General features: G+C 40.6%; 1 protein-coding gene across 2 annotated transcripts in view; it reads right to left on the reverse strand.

Annotated features, from left to right (window-relative positions):
• LOC103107788 (phospholipid-transporting ATPase ABCA3-like) overlaps positions 1 to 2932 on the reverse strand; it is a 48007-nt gene extending 45075 nt beyond the window's left edge. For both annotated transcript variants that reach the window (XM_060172842.1, XM_060172843.1), the window contains exon 1: positions 2575 to 2932. In XM_060172842.1, the coding sequence (XP_060028825.1) occupies positions 2575 to 2599 (25 nt within the window). In that variant the 5' untranslated portion in view covers positions 2600 to 2932. The remainder of the gene's footprint in view (positions 1 to 2574) is intronic.
• Between the last annotated feature and the right edge of the window lie 15058 nt (positions 2933 to 17990).

A 17990-nucleotide genomic window follows, 5' to 3' on the forward strand; every position in this document is an offset into this window, starting at 1 on the left:
GTAGCTACAGAGGTATCATACATGAATTAGAAGCTAAACGTCAGAAAGAACACCTAAGTGTAACCCTGTTTTGATTTTGTCCCTTTTCACATGCAAACTATGCCACATTACTATTAATTGCTCTCTTCATTCCCTCTTAAGTTATTTCGTGCACATATGTATCTTTTGAATTAAAATGTAAATGAAGGCCTGCAATATTAAATGGAGAAAAGAGAGTCTGTTCAACAAACGATGCTGGAAAAATTGAGTTGAAATGTGTAGAGGAATAAAACTGAACCACTTCACCTCACCACACACACAAAAAAGCTTGAAATGAAGCAAAAGAAACCACTACCCAAACAAAGAGATTCATTACAGAATGAGAGATCTTTACATGTCATAATCAGACAAAAGACTAATAACCAAAATATATAAAGAGCTCACCAAATTCAGCAGTAACAACAACAACAAAAACAAACCCCATCCAAAAAGTGGCAAGAAGATATGGATAGAATATTCACCAAAGAAGAGATCCAAAAGGCCAACAGACATCGTGAGAGAAATGCAAATAACAAGGAAATACTGCTTCACTCCTGTGAGAATGTCATATATCAGAAAGGATAGCAGTAACAAGTGCTGGAGAGGTTGTGGGGGCAAGGAAACCCTCCTGCACTGCTAGTAGGAATGTAAACTGGTCCAATCATTGTGAGAAGTAAGTCTGGAGAACTATTAGAAGGCTAGAAATGACCAGAAAAGTTCTCTCCTGGGGATATATCCTAAGGAATCAAACACACCCATCTGAAGAGATCTGTATATACCTATGTTCATAGCAGTGCAATTTAAAAAAAAAATTTTATTGAGGGGTTAATTGTTTATAGTATAGTCTTTTTTTTCCTCACCATTCCCATCACCAAAGGTCTGTGTCCACATCCCCATCCCCACAGATAACCACTATTGTTCTCCTCCCAAGTCTTACATATATGTTTGCATTTTTTTTTCATTCTTATGTTCAATTCTCTATATTCTGTTCATGAGTGAAACCATTCTGTAGCTGGCCTTTGCTTTTTTTTTTTTTTTTTTTTTGCCTCCAGGGTTATTGCTGGGCCTCAGTGTCTGCACCATGAATCCACTGCTCCTGGAGGCCATTTTTTCCCCCTTTTGTTGCCCTTGTTGTTGTAGCCTTGTTGTGGTTATTACTGTTGTTGATGTCATTCATTGTTGGACAGGACAGAGAGAAAAGGAGAGAGGAGGGGAAGACAGAGAGGCGGAGAGAAAGATAGTTATCTGCAAACCTGCTTCGCCGCCTGTGAAGCGATTCCCCTGCAGGTTGGGAGCCAGGGACTCTTAAACAGGATTCTTACACCAGTTCTTGTGCTCTGCACCACATACGCTTAACCTGCTGCTCTACCACCCGACCCCAGGCCTTTGCTTTTTTACTTGCTTCACTAAGCATAATCTTCTCCAGTTCCATCCACTTTGTCCTAAAGGACACAGTATCTTTCTTATTGCTGAGTAATACTCCACAGACTATATGAACCATAATGTTTTTATCCAGTCATCTGTCAAAGGGCATTTGGCTTTTTCCAAGTTTTTGCTATTATGAATAAAGCTTCTATGAACATGTGGGTACAAATATCCCTTCAAATCAGTATTATTATATCTTTTGGGTGAATGCATAGGAGCAGAATTGCTGGATCATAAGGCATTTCCATCTGTATTTAAGGATTCTCTATAAATGGCTGCACCAATTTGTACTCCCACCAGCAGTGTAGCAGAGTTCCTCTCTTTCCACATCCTGTCCAACACTTATAGTCTTTCACAGGTGAAATCTCAATGTAGTTTTAATTTGCATTTCTCTAATGATGAGTGAATTGGAGCATTTCCGCATGTCTGTGGGCCCTGTGTATCTATTCTTTACAGAACTGTCTACTCATATCTTCTGCCCACTTTTTTATTGGGATGTTTTCTTTTTTCTCTTTTGTTGAGCTGTATGTGTTAGTTCTTTATAGATGCTTAGCAGCACAATTTGTGATAGCCAAAACTTAGAAGCAAACTTGGTGTCCCACAACAGATGAACAGCTAAAAAAGTTGTCGTCTATATACATAATGGGATACTACTCAGTTATTAAGAATGATGAAGTCACTTTCTTCACCTCCTCTTGGAAGAAGCTTGAAGGAATCATCATGTTAAATGAAATAAGCCAGAAAGAGGAGGATGAATATGGGATCATTTCACTCAGGGTAGAACTTGGGAAACAAGAACAGAAGGTGGAAACAAAAAAATAGAACTTGGACTGGGTTTGGGGTATTACTCCACAGGACTCTAGGGGTGGAGACTGGGGGGCTTAGGTCCCGGGCATGGTGGTGGAAAAGGACCTAAGTTGGGGTAAAAGTATTTGGTAGACACCTATCATGGTGCGATGAGAAATTTTACCTGTGTGTCAACAACTAAACTTACTGTAAACCATGTAAACCCCTCAATTAAAAAAATGTAAATGTACACTACAGCTGAATTGTAACTAAAATTCAGGAGTTTACAAATAGAATCTTCACCTAGTTACTGGGAATCTTTCCCTAGAGTAGTTTTAGACTCACCTTTATTGAAGAAAGTGCTGACCATGAAGCTGAAGAATATTGTGGCAAAGGCAAAACCCAGCAAAAATACAAAGACGAGAGATGGATCACTGTACTGAATGACTGCCGTAGGTTTTATCTAGCAAAAACAATCAGGAAGCCAGCTTAGTCTTACTCTATATGCTGTCATAGCAAAATGAGAGATAGGAAACAGCTTTAATTATGTTAATAGTCCCAGTGAAACTGATGATAATACTCAGGGAATGGAGAGTACAGAGTTCATTAGCTACAGAACATGTACAAATCTGGGTTTAAAGTTGTTTGCTGAGAGGCTATGGAGCCTCTGACTTGGCACTTTATCATATCCTAGCAGCCTGGATCCCACAGACTCACACCATCTTTCTATTTTTCTTCTCAGATTTTAATTGTAATCAAAGAAACACTTGCCTTAGCAAAGAAAATTATGCACAGCAAAAAGATGCCAATTGCATAGAGAGAGAGGAATGTGAAGAAATAGGCAGCCCACAGCATCCAATTACTGAGTCCTATCATGAGCTGGTATTCCTGTGGAAGTGTTAACACAAACCAAACACATGTGAAACTATATTCTTTATAGACATAGGTGGTATTTCATGTTTTAACAACAGAACATCAAAAGATTTTAGTTCATAATACAATGGTGAAACCAATAAGAAGATTCAAATGAGTAGTATGTTGTCTGCAGAGACTTTTAAATACCTTATTCAGTGTTTTCTACATGTCAATATTAAATTCTGTGTCTATAAATTCTTCCAGAGCAGAGGCCACATCTTATATCTGTATCTGCCTGGCACACACAAAGTGCTTTAAAAATTGCTTGCTGACTGTAAACCCCATTGATTTGATTTGGTCTGGGGCCCATATTCAGCTTAGGAGCCTATGTGACCTCTGCATCCCTGTAGATCTGAGCTCACATTCTGTGGTCATCAGTAGGAACATTCCAAGCTTCCCCAATATCAGGACTCATCTTCCTCAGGTGTAGCACAGAGTATGTTGTCCAGCTTCCCTTCAGAAGATGGAACATTCTCTATCGTTGATCCAACTTGAGGGCAAAACCCTATGGGGGCCCACAAAGGGGTTTGTTTTGTTGTTCCTGATAGAGGTGACTGGTAACAAAGGAGAGAGGGATTTATTCAAGGCCTAGGCCCATCATGTCTGTTTGGGAATCTCAGGACTCCTCAAGTAGGGCCCCAGATGACGGGGTGGCCTGATAGTGACTAAAGAGTCATCGTTAAAGTATGCCAGTTTCTTGCCCTTATTCAACTTTTGCAGTCCTTGCTTTGATGAGGATAGCTTTGGAGTGAGTGAGGGAAGTATAATAGGAAATAGGTCAGGAGGGTAGCTAAGTCTAAGTAGACACTATTTCATTATGAACTTTATACTGACTCACTGTAGACTATTGTGTATTTTTGCTTTCAGGTATGTATTTTGTCCTAATTTATGGATATATGTGAACATATGCCCTATCTCATGGGACCTGGTCTATATCACGGTTTTGGGACTTTGTTAGGAAGAGAACCACCTAGAATGGAATTAGATGCCCATGTTCAGCGGGGAAGCAATTACAGAAGCCAGATCTTTCACCTTCTGCATCCCACAATGACCTTAGGTCCATACTCCCAGAGGGATAAAGAATAGGAAAGCTATTCTTTATATAGGGAGGGGATGGGATATGGAGTTCTGGTGGTGGGAATTGTGTGGAGTTGTACCCCTCTTATCCTATGGTTTTGTCAGTATTTCCTTTTTATAAATAAATAAATAAATAAATTGCTGAATGAACAAATGAGTGATGTGAAGCGCAGATCCTCAGATACTTGCCAAAAGCCTTAAAAATGGGCATGCTGAGCTCAGACCGAATGGGATGCAGAAGTTACATAGGCTCCTGTGCTAAGTATGAATAGACATGGTCAGATCAATGGGGTTAACAGTTTTCTGTTAATGGTATTTTTATGTTTTTCTGATATTTGGGAGCTACTGTCTGCCCTGATCCAGCTTTCTAGTCCTATTCCCAACTCTGACACCATCTTCCCAGACAACACTTTTAGCCTCCCTGCATGCTAGCTGTTGGGTTCAGGTAAAGATTAGTCAAGTTATGGGCCCCTTGGAATATACCTAAAATAGACTTCCTAGCTTCTTCCAACATGAAGACCCCAAATTTCATCTGCTGTATTTTTACCTTTAGGTTCATGATTATTAAACAATTTGTTCTGTTTTATGTCTTAATGCTTTTCAGCCACCAAGTTGCAGATGCTACCCTGATGCCAGCCTGACTTCCCTGGACAGATGACCTCACCAAAGTGTCCTAGAACCCCACCTCCCCAGAACCCTGCCCTACTAGGAAAAGATAGAAACAGACCATGGGTGTGGATCGACCCATCAACGCCCATGCCCAGCAGAGAAGCAGTTACAGAAGCCAGGCCTCCCACCTTCTGCACCCCAGAAAGATCTTTGGTCCATACTCCCAGAGGGATAAAGAATAGAGAACCTCCCAATGGAAGGGATGGGATATGGAGATCTGGTGGTGGGAACTGTATGGAATTGTACCCCTCTTATCCTACAATCTTGTCAATCATTATTAAATCACTAATAAAAAAAGGGCACGCAGGTGGGAGGTTAGCTAACTCACTTGATAAGAGTATACACTTTACTATATGAGAAGAACCCAGGTTCAAGATCACTAGCCACCACGTGAGAAGACTACACAAAAGACTACTTCGTAAGTAACAGAGCAGTGTGTGGTATCTCTCCTGTTTCTCTCTCCCTGTCTCTTACCCTCAAGCTTAAACAAAATAAAGGGGAGGTTACAGGTTCACTTTATAATCCACAGGGAACAGAAACCAAAAACTAGTGTCCTTCCTAGGTTTTCTAGTAAATAATGCTACATCCTGATACATTTACCAAGTTTTAATGATCAATCAAAATGACAGTACATTTATCAATAAAGTGCTTGTATGTACACTGAAAACACCTTTAAAATGACTTTTTTTTTTTTTTTAAAGACCTAACTGTAGTAAAGGCCTACAATTTCCATGGATCAAAGACTTAGCATTGCTAAGATAGATATAATTCTTAAACTGATCTACAAACTAAACTTACTACTTAAAAGTCCATCATTATGTATCTAGACAAGTATGTCTAGATAAATTTGAATATGGAAATTCAAAGGATTCAGAATGTCAAAAACAATCTTTAAAAAGAACAAAGGTGGATTGTATTGCCTCATTTCAAAACTACAGAATATAGATCTATAAATAATTAAGTCAGTGTGGTTTTGGCACAAGGAAAAACAAAAAGACCAAATGAATGCAACAATTTAATCATAAATTTGGGGGCACTTAGAGATGGGAAATGTTGTGAGGTGATCAGGTGCCGAGGGCTGGGTTCTCACGTACGGGATTAATGCCATCGTAAAAGATACCTGAGAAATGAATGCTGTCTCACCCTCCCACCATGTGGCAACACAAGAAGGTGCCACCTATGACTCATAGAGGTGTGGCCTGTTACCATAAGTGCTTCCCCTTTCTCTTTTTAATTCACTATTATTTGATAGAGAAATTGAGAGAGCGGGAGATAAGAGAGGGAAAGAGACAGAGAGACACCTGCAGCCCTGCTTCACCACTTGTGAAACTTCCCTCTGTAGGTGGAGACTAGGGGCTTGAACCCCGGTCCTTGTGCACTGTAATGTGTGTGCTTAATCAGGTGCACTACTGCTCGGCCCCTCTTCCCCTTTCTATCTCCATTTTTCTTCCTCTATTAAAAAAAAAAAAAGGGAAAAATGACTACCAGAAATGTGAAATTACAGGCACAAATAGTAAAAAATTCCATAAAATTTTGTCGTACAGGCTCAATTTTCCTTTGACTTTTTGAAAACTATGGCAGTTTGGGGGTGGGTGGGGTGGGCACAGAACTTTAGGAGGGCATGGTGACTTACACTTTCCATGTATGAGTGTGAAGTTATACCCCTGAAATCTAATAACTTTGTAAAACTCTGTTAAGTCACTAATAAAAAAAAAAAGAGTATTACCTTCAATCGGTTTTCCTTTTCCCACACAATGGATTGAATGAGGGTAAGATGATTTATAGAGAAGATAAATAATATTACCAAAGGGATGAAAATACCAACAAAGGTAAAGAAGCGATCATGATAATATATTGGATGTGGAAATCTATGAACAGAAACTGTGACACCTTTCAACAGTTTTTGTGTACCAATGTAGTTATGATATTTCATGATGGCTCTATCCAAGGCATGCTGCATAACCAGGAATCCTTCAGTGATGTACCCTAAATGAGAAAAAGAAAGACTTGTGAGTAAAATAGAGTAAAAACATCCATCTCGGAAAAAAAAGCAATTAAAATATACCAAAGAGAAAGAACAATATTAATTATTGTAATGATGTCCTTACTGGTAACCATATCACTATAAAATACTTTTTTCAAAGAACTCAGATTCCCTGAGTTCTAGAAGAAAACCATTATATGAAGTGATAGCACTGATTCCTTTAATTTAAAGCAACTAAAAGACAATAGATTTAATTGCTGGACGGACTCAGCACAGCTGTTGGATCTGTGACAGTAAGACAGTATATTCCTACTGGCACAGGACTCTAGTACAGAAATTAAGAACAAGCACAATTTTTAAAACAGATTGTTAACATTACCATGGCATCTAAAAACTGATTTTTTGGGGGGGGCGGGGTGGTGGTGCACCTGATGGAGTGCACGTGTTACAGTGCACAAGGACCCGGTTTTGAGTCCCTGGTCCCCACCTGCAGGAGAAAAGTTTTAAAAGTGGTGAAGGAGGGGTGCAGGTGTCTCTCTCTCTCTCTCTCTCTCTCTCTCACTCTCTATTTCCCTCTTCTCTCTCAATTTCTGACTGTTTCTATCCAATAAACAGATTAACTTTTTGATTTTTTAAAACTAATCTATATAAATGTCTATAGATTTTGAATGTGAATCTTGTATCATATTTTTCTCAACTCTGAATCTTGCTTTTATTAATTTTTATTTTATCTATTTGCTTTCTGCCTGCTGGGGTCTTCTGCTTTATGCTTTATGTGTGATCCCACTGCTCCTAGAAGACTGTTTTTCCCTTTGAACTTCTGACACACAGAGAAGCAGAGCCATGGCACCACAGTCATGGCCCGTTCCCTGGCGCCGTGCACGGTGCTCTCATTGGTGCTGGGGCTCTCATCCAAGTTACTCTCACGAATGGCAACGTGTGCACTCTTCTGGGTGACTCGTCATCTAGTCTCGGAGTCTCGTCTTTTATAAAATAATGACTACTGCCATTTTACACACACAACTAGATATATCTTATTTTAATAAGCTTCTATTGAACATTTTAATGTTATAGTATAAAAAGTAACTTCAGTGTTTTAATAAATCATAGTCATAAAGATTATTTTTTCACTGAGGTGACACTGGTTTACAAAACTTTAGGATACATCTTCACACCTTTTAAAGTGGCATTATGACACCACGCCCACAAGCAAAATACCAATATCCCTCCACCAGAGCCTCGGAAGCCCCTCTCTGTTTCCTAGATCCTCTCCAACTTGCTTTGGTGACCTCAGTTCTCTACTGACCACAGTCTAGTGTTTGTTTAAATACCACACGAGTGAGATCATCTGGTATTACAACTAGAAACTTCAGATGAAAAAAATCATCGGTGCACATTAAACATGTGATGGTTCCAATATCAAGTTAGAATATTAAAACAAGTATGGTTAAATACTCACCAGGATGCCCCCCAGTTGAATCGTTTTCATTTCTGGGTCCAACAGACGATGAAGTTGGATAAAGAAAATTTGTTTCCCAGCCACCGGGTCGAAAAAAATTTGCATACTTATTCCTCTGAAAACTACTAAAACGCAAATAATATTTGACCTGCAAGGAGAAGAAACAGACAATACTTATGAGCAAAACCATTCAGCATAAATAAGAAGCTAAAGCACAACTGTAAGGAGGTGATTTGGGGGGACAGACTTATGAGAAGCAAGGTAAATTCTGGAAAGTAGGAAAGGAGAGCAAACATTGTCAAGTTCCTGTGGATCTGTCGTGGGCAAACCCAGCGGCAACTTGCACACCACTGTGGATGCATCTTCCCCTAAATAAACTATTGGAATGCAAACCAAAATGAAATACACCAAAAGGCACAAGTGCTTATGTCAGTAAAGTGCTCGGGGACAGAAAAATCTTTTCTTCTAAAAGTGACTTAACACAGACTCCTATGTGAGGACAGAGAAAGAATGTGATAAAATGTAAGTGCTAAGTGCTGCATCATTTAATTTGGCCAAACGATTGATAGTCGGGCCTATATAGTTTTTCAAGACAATAAATAGGTCCAACAATAGAAGTTGTGCTATTCTGAAGTGAAGCATGTTGAGGTGGCAATCGTTGCGTTGGTTAGGTTGCGATTGGCAAATGCAATATTATTTGATATGGATTGGGAGAGGCATACGGGAAAGTGGGCCCTATCCAGGGGTTCCAGGACTGGGGGAAGTAGAGGCTCTATAGTGGAGATGTGAGAGGTTCCTGCTGTCTTAGGGTTCCAAAAGACAATCGATAGTTAATGTTATCATCACATTATTTGGTAATTGGGTTAACTTTGAAAAGTCCTTTTGTTAGGGTTTGCTGTACAGTACCCAGTATCTTGTATATAGCTGTGCTATTGGTTGCTTCTGATCTACTTGGTCTAGGCTTTTGAGAGAGTCCGCATATCAAATACACAGCCTATATATTAAAAAGACTCAGTCTGTGTTTTAAAAAACTTCGAGACATACAATTAATTTTCCCCTCTCATATTAATTAACTAGTGAATGACCCTGGGTCCATGCTCCCAGAGGGATAGAGAATGGGAAAGCTATCAGGAGAGGGGGTGGGATATGGATATCGGGTGGTGGGAATTGTGTGGAGTTATACCCCTCCTACCCTATGGTTTTGTTAATTTATCCTTTCTTAAATAAAAAAAAAAGAAGTTGTGCTATTTATACAAAACACAATACTACACAGCTGTAAGAAACAACATATATCTCTGCTACATGTGCAGAACTAGAGGGAATCATATTGAATGAAAAAAAATCTAGGAGGAGGACAAATACTGGGTGATCTCACTCACAGATGGGATCTAAGAAACAAAGGACAATACAGGATGAATCCTTCTGGACTGTAGTCTATCAGCAGCAAATTCAGGGATTCTGAAGAGGGAAGGGAAGAACACTGAGGGGGAGTTGGAGACCTACGTCCCTATGGAAGCACAAGATGATGGCTGAGGGTGAAATGTACTGACAAACAACTATATTGTGGATGTGTGAAAAATGGACCTTTTTGACAACAAAAATCTTATAAATCACTATTTCCTCAGTAAAACGATACTGAAAAATACAAAATAAGCAAACCAAAATACAAACCAAAGTAAACAAACAAAAGACATCAAATGGTTCAAGAATTGTCAAGAGCCAGAACAATGAGACCAGAAAACCCTATAGTTTCAGGAAAGGTAGGCAGATGCCATAAGTCTAGGTAACTTCGTATGTTAAACTATCAAGATAAAGTTTTATGCACTTCATACATGTTCAAAGATCAAGACATGAACCTATGCTCCTCAAGAAACTCAAATTCTAGTTGAGAAAACACAATGACATTGTTGTTGTGAACTCAGTGGTAGAAATATGTACAGAGTATTTACAAGAGCATAAAGAAGGAAAGAAATAGTATGGCTAGAAAAAAACAAGCAAACTGCATCTGAATGCAGAACCGTGGCTCTCAGTGTACAGCTATACCATACTGTATTTTCTTCAACACCAGAACCAGCAATTTCAAAGCTCTGTCCTTTTTTTTCTTTCTTTTTCCAGAGCACTGCTCAGCTCTGGTTTATGCTGGTGCTGGGGACTGAATTTGGGACTTCAGAGCCTCAGGTATTATAGTCTTGCATAAACATCATGCTGTCTCCCCAGCACCCCCCTTTTCCTTAAAAGTCTGTTACCAGGATCTTAGTGTCTGTATATGTCCTAATTTTCATTCATCCTAGTTAAGCCTAAGCACTACTTTCTTTCTTTCCTTTTTTTTTTTTTTTTTGCCTCCAGGGTTACTGCTGGGGCTCGGTGCCTGCACTACGAATCCACTGCTCCTGGAGGCCATTTTTTCCCTTTCGTTGCCCTTGTTGTTTATCGGTATTGACACTATTATTGATGTCGTCGTTGTTGGATAGGACAGAGAGAAATGGAGAGAGGAGGGGAAGATAGAGAGAGGAACAGAAAGACAAGACCCTGCAGACCTGCTTCACCGCCTGTGAAGCGACTCCCCTGCAGGTGGGGAGCCAGGGGCTCGAACCAGGATCCTTACTCCAGTCCTTGCGCTTTGCGCCACATGCGCTTAAACCGCTGCGCTACCGCCGGGCCCCCACACTACTACTTTCTAAATGTAGGCTTAGGAAGAAATTATTTCACTGAAAAATAAGGAAGAAAGTCTTCACATGTCCCATGTTTTTCTTTTTGTTTTTTTAATATTTATTTTATTTATTCCCTTTTGTTGCACTTGTTGTTTTATTGTTGTAGTTATTATCGTTGTTGTCGTTGTTGGATAGGACAGAGAGAAATGGAGAGAGGAGGGGAAGACAGAGAGGAGGAGAGAAAGATAGACACCTGCAGACCTGCTTCACCGCCTGTGAAGCGACTCCCCTGCAGGTGGGGAGCCGGGGTTCGAACTGGGATCCTTATGCCAGTCCTTGTGCTTTGCGCCACCTGCGCTTACCCGCTGTGCTACAGCCCGACTCCCCACATGTCCCATGTTAATGAAGATGCATGTGCTTTACCACGTCAGATCTATAAACAAAGGAAATGTTTATTTACTTTACCATCGTGTGCAGTGCTGGAGACAGCAGCCAGAAGACAGACAGGCTGGCAAAGTTAGTATATTTGGCCCGATAATGCTTCCTATGATTCCAATTAACAGATAGAAATCCTGGTAGGTGATACGTTCATTTCTGCCCTCATCAACAATAAATAAATGCAGAAACAGACTAAATTTGGCTTTAAATTCCTGTTTTTTAAATTTTTTAAATATTTATTTTCCTTTTTTGCCCTTGTTGTTTTATTGTTGTAGTTATTGATGTCATCGTTGTTAGACAGGACAGAGAGAAATGGAGAGAGGAGGGGAAGACAGAGAGGGGGAGAGAGAGAGAGACACCTGCAGACCTGCTTCACCGCCTATGAAGAGACTCCCCTGCAGGTGGGGAGCCGAGGGCTCGAACCCGGATCCTTACACCATAAATTCCTGTTTTTTAAAAATCTGTACTGTAGTGGCTGGGCTGTAGTGCACCAGGTTAAGTGTATATAGTACGAAGCATAAGGATCCGAGCAAGGATCCTGGTTTGATCTCCACCTCCCCACCTGCAGGGGTGTCACTTCACAAGTGAAGCAGGCTGCAGATCTCTCTCTCCTTCCCTCCCTATTTCTCTCTGCCCTATTCAATAAAATGGAAAAATGGCCACCAGGAGCAGTGGATTCGTGATGCTGGCACAGTGCCCCAGAGATAACCCTGGAGGCAAATATACATACATACATATATATACATATATATATATATATATATATATATATATATATATTGCTTTTACAATGGTTTACAATCTTTGTTGATTGGATAGCGAGAGTCAGAAATCAAGGGAGGAGGAGGAGATAGAGGAAGAGAAACAGAGAGACACCTACAGCACTGTTTCACCTCTTGCAAAGCTTTCCACCTGCAGGTGGGGACCAGGGGCTCAAACTTTGGTCCTTGTGCATTTTAACATGTGCACTCAACCAGGTGTGCCACCACCTGGTCCCCTAAGATTTTAGGATAGTTTCATCTTGCCACACATACTATTATGATTCTTCTACCGTTGTACAAAATGGACTCCTCTATCCACCACACTAGTAACCAGTTTTCACAGACTCTAAGTCAGTTTGATTTTATTGTTATTTATTTTAGTTACCTCTATTCTATCAGTAAGACCATTTAGCAGTTGTCTTTCACTTATTTCACTTAACATAGTTACCTCCAGTTCCATCCATTTTGTAGCAAGTGATACAATGCCATCTTTCAAATTTTAAATATTTAGTATTTATTTTATTTGATAGAACAGAGAAATTGAAAGGGCATGGGAGATAAGAGAGGGAGAGAGAAATACCTGCAATCCTGCTTCACCTCTTGATAAGCTTCCCCATGCAGGTGGAGGCTGGGGGCTTGAACCCCGGTGCTTGTACATGGTAGGGTATGTGCACCACCATCTGGTCCCAATGCCATCTTTTAAAATGGCTGAGAAGTATTCCATTAAGTATATATTCCTTATTATTATCATCATCATCATTTTGGCCTCCAGGGTTATTGCTGGGGCTACATCAGTTTGCAGTTCTAGTAACAGCATGTCAGAGTTTGTTTTTCTTCCCATCCAATGTTTTTATATTTATTCCCTTTTGTTGCCCTTGTTTTACTATTGTAGTTATTACTGTTGTTATTGATGTCATTGTTGTTGGATAGGACAGAGAGAAGTGGAGAGGAGGAGAAGACAGAAAGAGGGAGCGAAAGATAGACACCTGCAGATCTGCTTCAACACTTGTGAAATGACTTCTCTGCAGGGGGGGAGCCAGGGTTTGAACTGGGATCCTTACACGGGTCCTTGCACTTTGTGCAACCTGCGCTTAACCTGCTGCACTACCACCCGACTCCCCTATCCAATGTTTTTAATATGGATACCACTCTCATTGGCATGAGATAGTATCTAATTGTCTTAATTTCCATTTCTTTAAAAAGTAGTATTAAGGGAGTCGAGCGGTAGCGCAGTGCGTTAAGCGCACGTGGCACAAAGCACAAGGACCAGTTACAATCCCAGTTTGAGCCCCCGGCTCGCCACCTGCAGGGAAGTCACTTCACAGGTGGTGAAGCAGGTCTGCAGGCGTCTCTCTTCCTCTCTACCTCCCCCTTCTCTCTCAGTTTCTCTGTCTCAATCCAATAACAAGTAAAAAAAGGGCAACAAAAAGGGGAAAAAAGTGATATTAAAAGAGTTGAATTTTCAAGTATTTCTAGACAATCTGCAAACTTTCTTTTGAAAAGTGTCTATTCAGATCTTTTATTTTTTTAATATTTATTTATTCCCTTTTGTTGCCCTTGTTGTTTTATTCTTGTAGTTATTATTGTTGTTGTCATTGTTGGATAGGACAGAGAGAAATGGAGAGAGGAGGGGAAGACAGAGAAGAGGAGAGAAAGATACCTGCAGACCTGCTTCACCGCCTGTGAAGTGACTCCCCTGCAGGTGGGGAGCCAGGGTTCGAACCGGGATCCTTATGCCGGTCCTTGTGTTTTGTGCCACCTGCGCTTAACCCGCTGCGCTACAGCCCGACTCCCTATTCAGATCTTTTATCTCCTCTTTTACTGAGTGGCTTGTTTTTGTTGTTGAGTTGCATTTCTTGATATATTTCCAATATCAATCCCATGTCGGATGTGTGCTATGCAAATATCTTCTCTTCTATGTCTTTGTTGACTTTCTAATACTTTTCTAGAGAGAGGATCACCTGTGTTCTCTTTTGTGTATTGTATAGGTTTCAGGTCTGATAGCCAAATCTTTAATCTTTGAGTTAATTTTAATGTATGGTGTTAAATGGTGGTCTAGTTTTTCCCTTTCTCCTCTTCCTCTTCTCTTCTTCTTTCTTTAGTATCTGGTTGTCCAGTTTCCCAGCACCACTTGTGGATGAGGTTTTCCTTCTTCACTATAGGTCTTTAGTTCTGTTGGCATGAATTATATGTCTATATGTGTGTGGGCTTATTTCAGGGCACTTTATTCCCTTCTTCTGAGTGCCTGTTTTCATCCTAATACTGTACTGTTAATTACAATTGTTTTATAGTATAATTTGAAGCCAGGGAGCAAGATATCTCCATTTTTAACTTTCCATAAAAAATTTTTAGAAATGATTCATTTCCTTGAAGATTGTAATTCGGTAAATTCCTACTGCTCTATATACAAGTATGGTCTTGAGTAAGTTATACGCTCCTTGCTTATAAGATGGATAAATCTATTCCATTAATTTTCTGGCAACTAAAGTAAAATTATAAAGTTCCTAAATAATTTTTTCTTACCGTAAGTGGCAGAGGATCATGGCTACTTTTGAACTCATGATCAAAAACAAAAGCAACAAACACTTTTTTGGAGTTATTTTTTTCTTTAACATAATCCTCAAAATCTCCTTCAGAAGCAAAGCCTTGGACTGTAAAAAGAAATAAATACTTCAACTGTAGCAAAAGTCAAAGGATCAAAGGTATAACATCCCTTCCAGGAGATTAGGTGGACTATCACTTCATATAGATGAAAAGATTATCAAAATAGCAAATATCTCAAAACATTATTCAAAGTGCTTAAAATAATACTGAGTGAGCTCCAGGTCAGATTTTCAGAAAGACAGTGGGAGGGAGAGAAGGAAAGGTATCAGCACCAAAGCTTCCCGCAAGTTCTGAGTGGGCATCCCTGAAGCCGGGTCATGTAGACAACAAAGCAGGTACACTATCCAGGTGAGCAAGCCTTATGGCCCTCTCTGCTACTTTTTCTTCTTCTTTTTTTAAATATTTATTTATTCCCTTTTGTTGCCCTTGTTTTATTGTTGTTGTCATTATTGGATAGGACAGAGAGAAATGGAGAGAGGAGGGGAAGACAGAGAAGAGGAGAGAAAGATAGACACCTGCAGACCTGCTTCACCGCCTTTGAGGCAACTTCCCTGCAGGTGGGGATCCGAGGGCTTGAACTGGGATCCTTACGCCGGTCTTTACGCTTTGCACCACCTACACTTAACCCACTGCACTACTGCCCGACTCCCATCTCTGCTACTTTTTATTCCTATCATTTTCTGCATACAGAAAACCAAAAAACCAAAAACACAACACTCAAAAAGAATTAACCTTCATCCTACATAGTGCCATTTATATACATGTAGAACTTGATGGAGTCATTTGGACTTTTATCTTTTAAAACACCCACATTTATATGAATGTGGTGATTGGGCATCTTGCTTTTCATTTGCATAAAAGTCATTATTTTTCACAGAACAAAAGGACAATCTGTCCCACCTACCCCTCCCACCCCCACCCCCCATAAAAATGTAAAGAGAAGGATGAGGTCATGGATTATAGAAGTAACTCTGATTCCTGTATTCCTAGGTCAATGTTTGGCTTGGCTGGTAACGGTCTATGTACAAAATAAGTTCCCAGAACTTGTTCTTGAGGCAGTCACTTGAAGAAAGGACAATAGAATCCTTCCTACTGCCGTCTATACCCAATCACAGCCATGGAACCATTCCCCTACAATAAATATAAGCAACATTGACAGGTGTGATATTTTTTTAAAAATATCTTTATTCATTTATTTTTGGATAGATGAAAGAGAAATCAAAAGGAAGGGAGATATAGAGAGGGAGAGAGTCAGAGAGACACCTGCAGCCCTGCTTCACCACTCGTGAAGCTTCCCCCTGCAGATGGGGAAAGGGGCTTGAGCCCGGGTCCTTGCACACTGTAATGTGTGTGCTCAACCAGGTGCGCCACCGCCTGGCCCTGATAATTTTCATCATGAGAAGCAGATATCATCCAGCTTCAGACGTGAGTGTTTATGTCCAGCGTATATTCAGCCATCATGTTCTTTCCCTTATCAGTCATTCATCACCTCGGAGGAGCCCGAGGGCATCTGCTAGGACAGACCTCAATTGGCTGCTAATACCAGTAAATTTATGATTAGAAAAGTTTAACCACAAGCTTGAGTGTATTAAATGCATCTCAAGTTAGAACCTGGGATAGTGCCAAGGATAACTTAGCTAAGTACAGATAAGGACTAGAACTCTTTTTGAGGCCATAAAAGCTACAGTTGCAATATTTTATGATACAAGTATGGTATTAGAAAAACATTTGCTGAAAGGATGGAAAACTATCATACATGCCAATGGCCCACAAAAAAGGGCAGGAACAGCTATTCTCATATCTGACACGATAGCCTTTAAAATCAATAAAATTAAGAAAGGTAGGTATGGACATTACTTAATGCTCAGAGGATCAATCAATCAAGAGGACTTAACAATTATTAACATCTATGCACCCAATGAGAAGCCATCTAAATACATCAAACATCTACTGAAAGAGCTACAGCAATATATTAACAGCAACACAGTAATACTACAGGATTTCAACACCCCACTCTTTCAACTTGACAGATCATCCAGACAGAAAATCAATAAAGAAATGAGGGAGCTAAATGACGAGCTAGATAAACTAGAACTATTGGACATTTGCAGAGTCATTCACCCCAAGAAAATGGAATACACATTCTACTCAAGTCCACACGGGTCATTCTTAAGAAAAACATTTGCTTGTCCTCAGGCACTAACAATCATGGGAAATTCTTGTATTAAAAACTACAGAATTGCAGGAGTCGGGCAGTCGTTAAGTGAGCATGTGAGTTAAGTGCATGTGGCGCGAAGCACAAGGCTGGGCATAAGGATCCCGGTTCTAGCCCTGGCCCCCCACCTGCGGGGGGAGTTGCTTCACAGGTGGTGAAGCAGGTCTGCAGGTGTCTTTCTCCCCGTCTTCCCCTCCTCTTTCAATTTCTCTCTGTCCTATTCAACAACCAGCAGCAACTAAAATAAAAAAAAACCCTCCGGGAGCATTGGATTCATGGTGTAGGCATCCAGCCCAAGCAATAACCCTGGGAGCAAAAAAAAAAAAAAAAAAAAAACGAACTGTTTAGCTCTCAGAAATGATGAGATCATCTCCTTTGCCTTATCTTGGATAAATGCGAAGGAATCAAGTTAAATGAGAGAAACTAGAAGGAGAAGGAGGAGAACCACATGACCTCACTTAGAGGCAGAATTTAAACAAGTGATAAAGACAGGGAGACAGCTGGGCAGTGGCTTGCACAAGGACCAAGGCTGGAGCTCCTGCTCCCCACCTACCTGGAGAGGGTGAGGTAAGGTGAGGTGAGGTGAGGTGAGGTGGGGGGGGAGGTCACAAACTGTGAATCAAGTGCTACAGGTGTCTGTCTCTCTCCCTACCTACCCTTCCCCCTCTCAACTTCTCTGACCTAAGAAGGAAGAAATTTAAAAGAAGAGAAAAAGGGGGATGGGAATGGCTGCCAGGAGCAGTGGATTCATTATATAAGCACTGTGCCTCAGCGATAACCCTGGTGGCAATGAAAAAAGAAAGGGGAAAAAAGGAGTGGGAGAGGGAGTCAGGCGGTAGCACAGCGGCTTAAGCGCACGTGGTGCAAAGTGCAGGGACCAGCAAAAGGATCCCGGTTGGAGCCCCCGGCTCCCCACCTGCAGGGGAGTCGCTTCCCAGGCGGTGAAGCAGGTCTGCAGGTGTCTGTCTTTCTCTCCCCCGCTGTCTTC

Source organism: Erinaceus europaeus, chromosome 15 (genome assembly GCF_950295315.1).
Source record: "Erinaceus europaeus chromosome 15, mEriEur2.1, whole genome shotgun sequence".
Lineage (NCBI taxonomy): Eukaryota > Metazoa > Chordata > Mammalia > Eulipotyphla > Erinaceidae > Erinaceus > Erinaceus europaeus.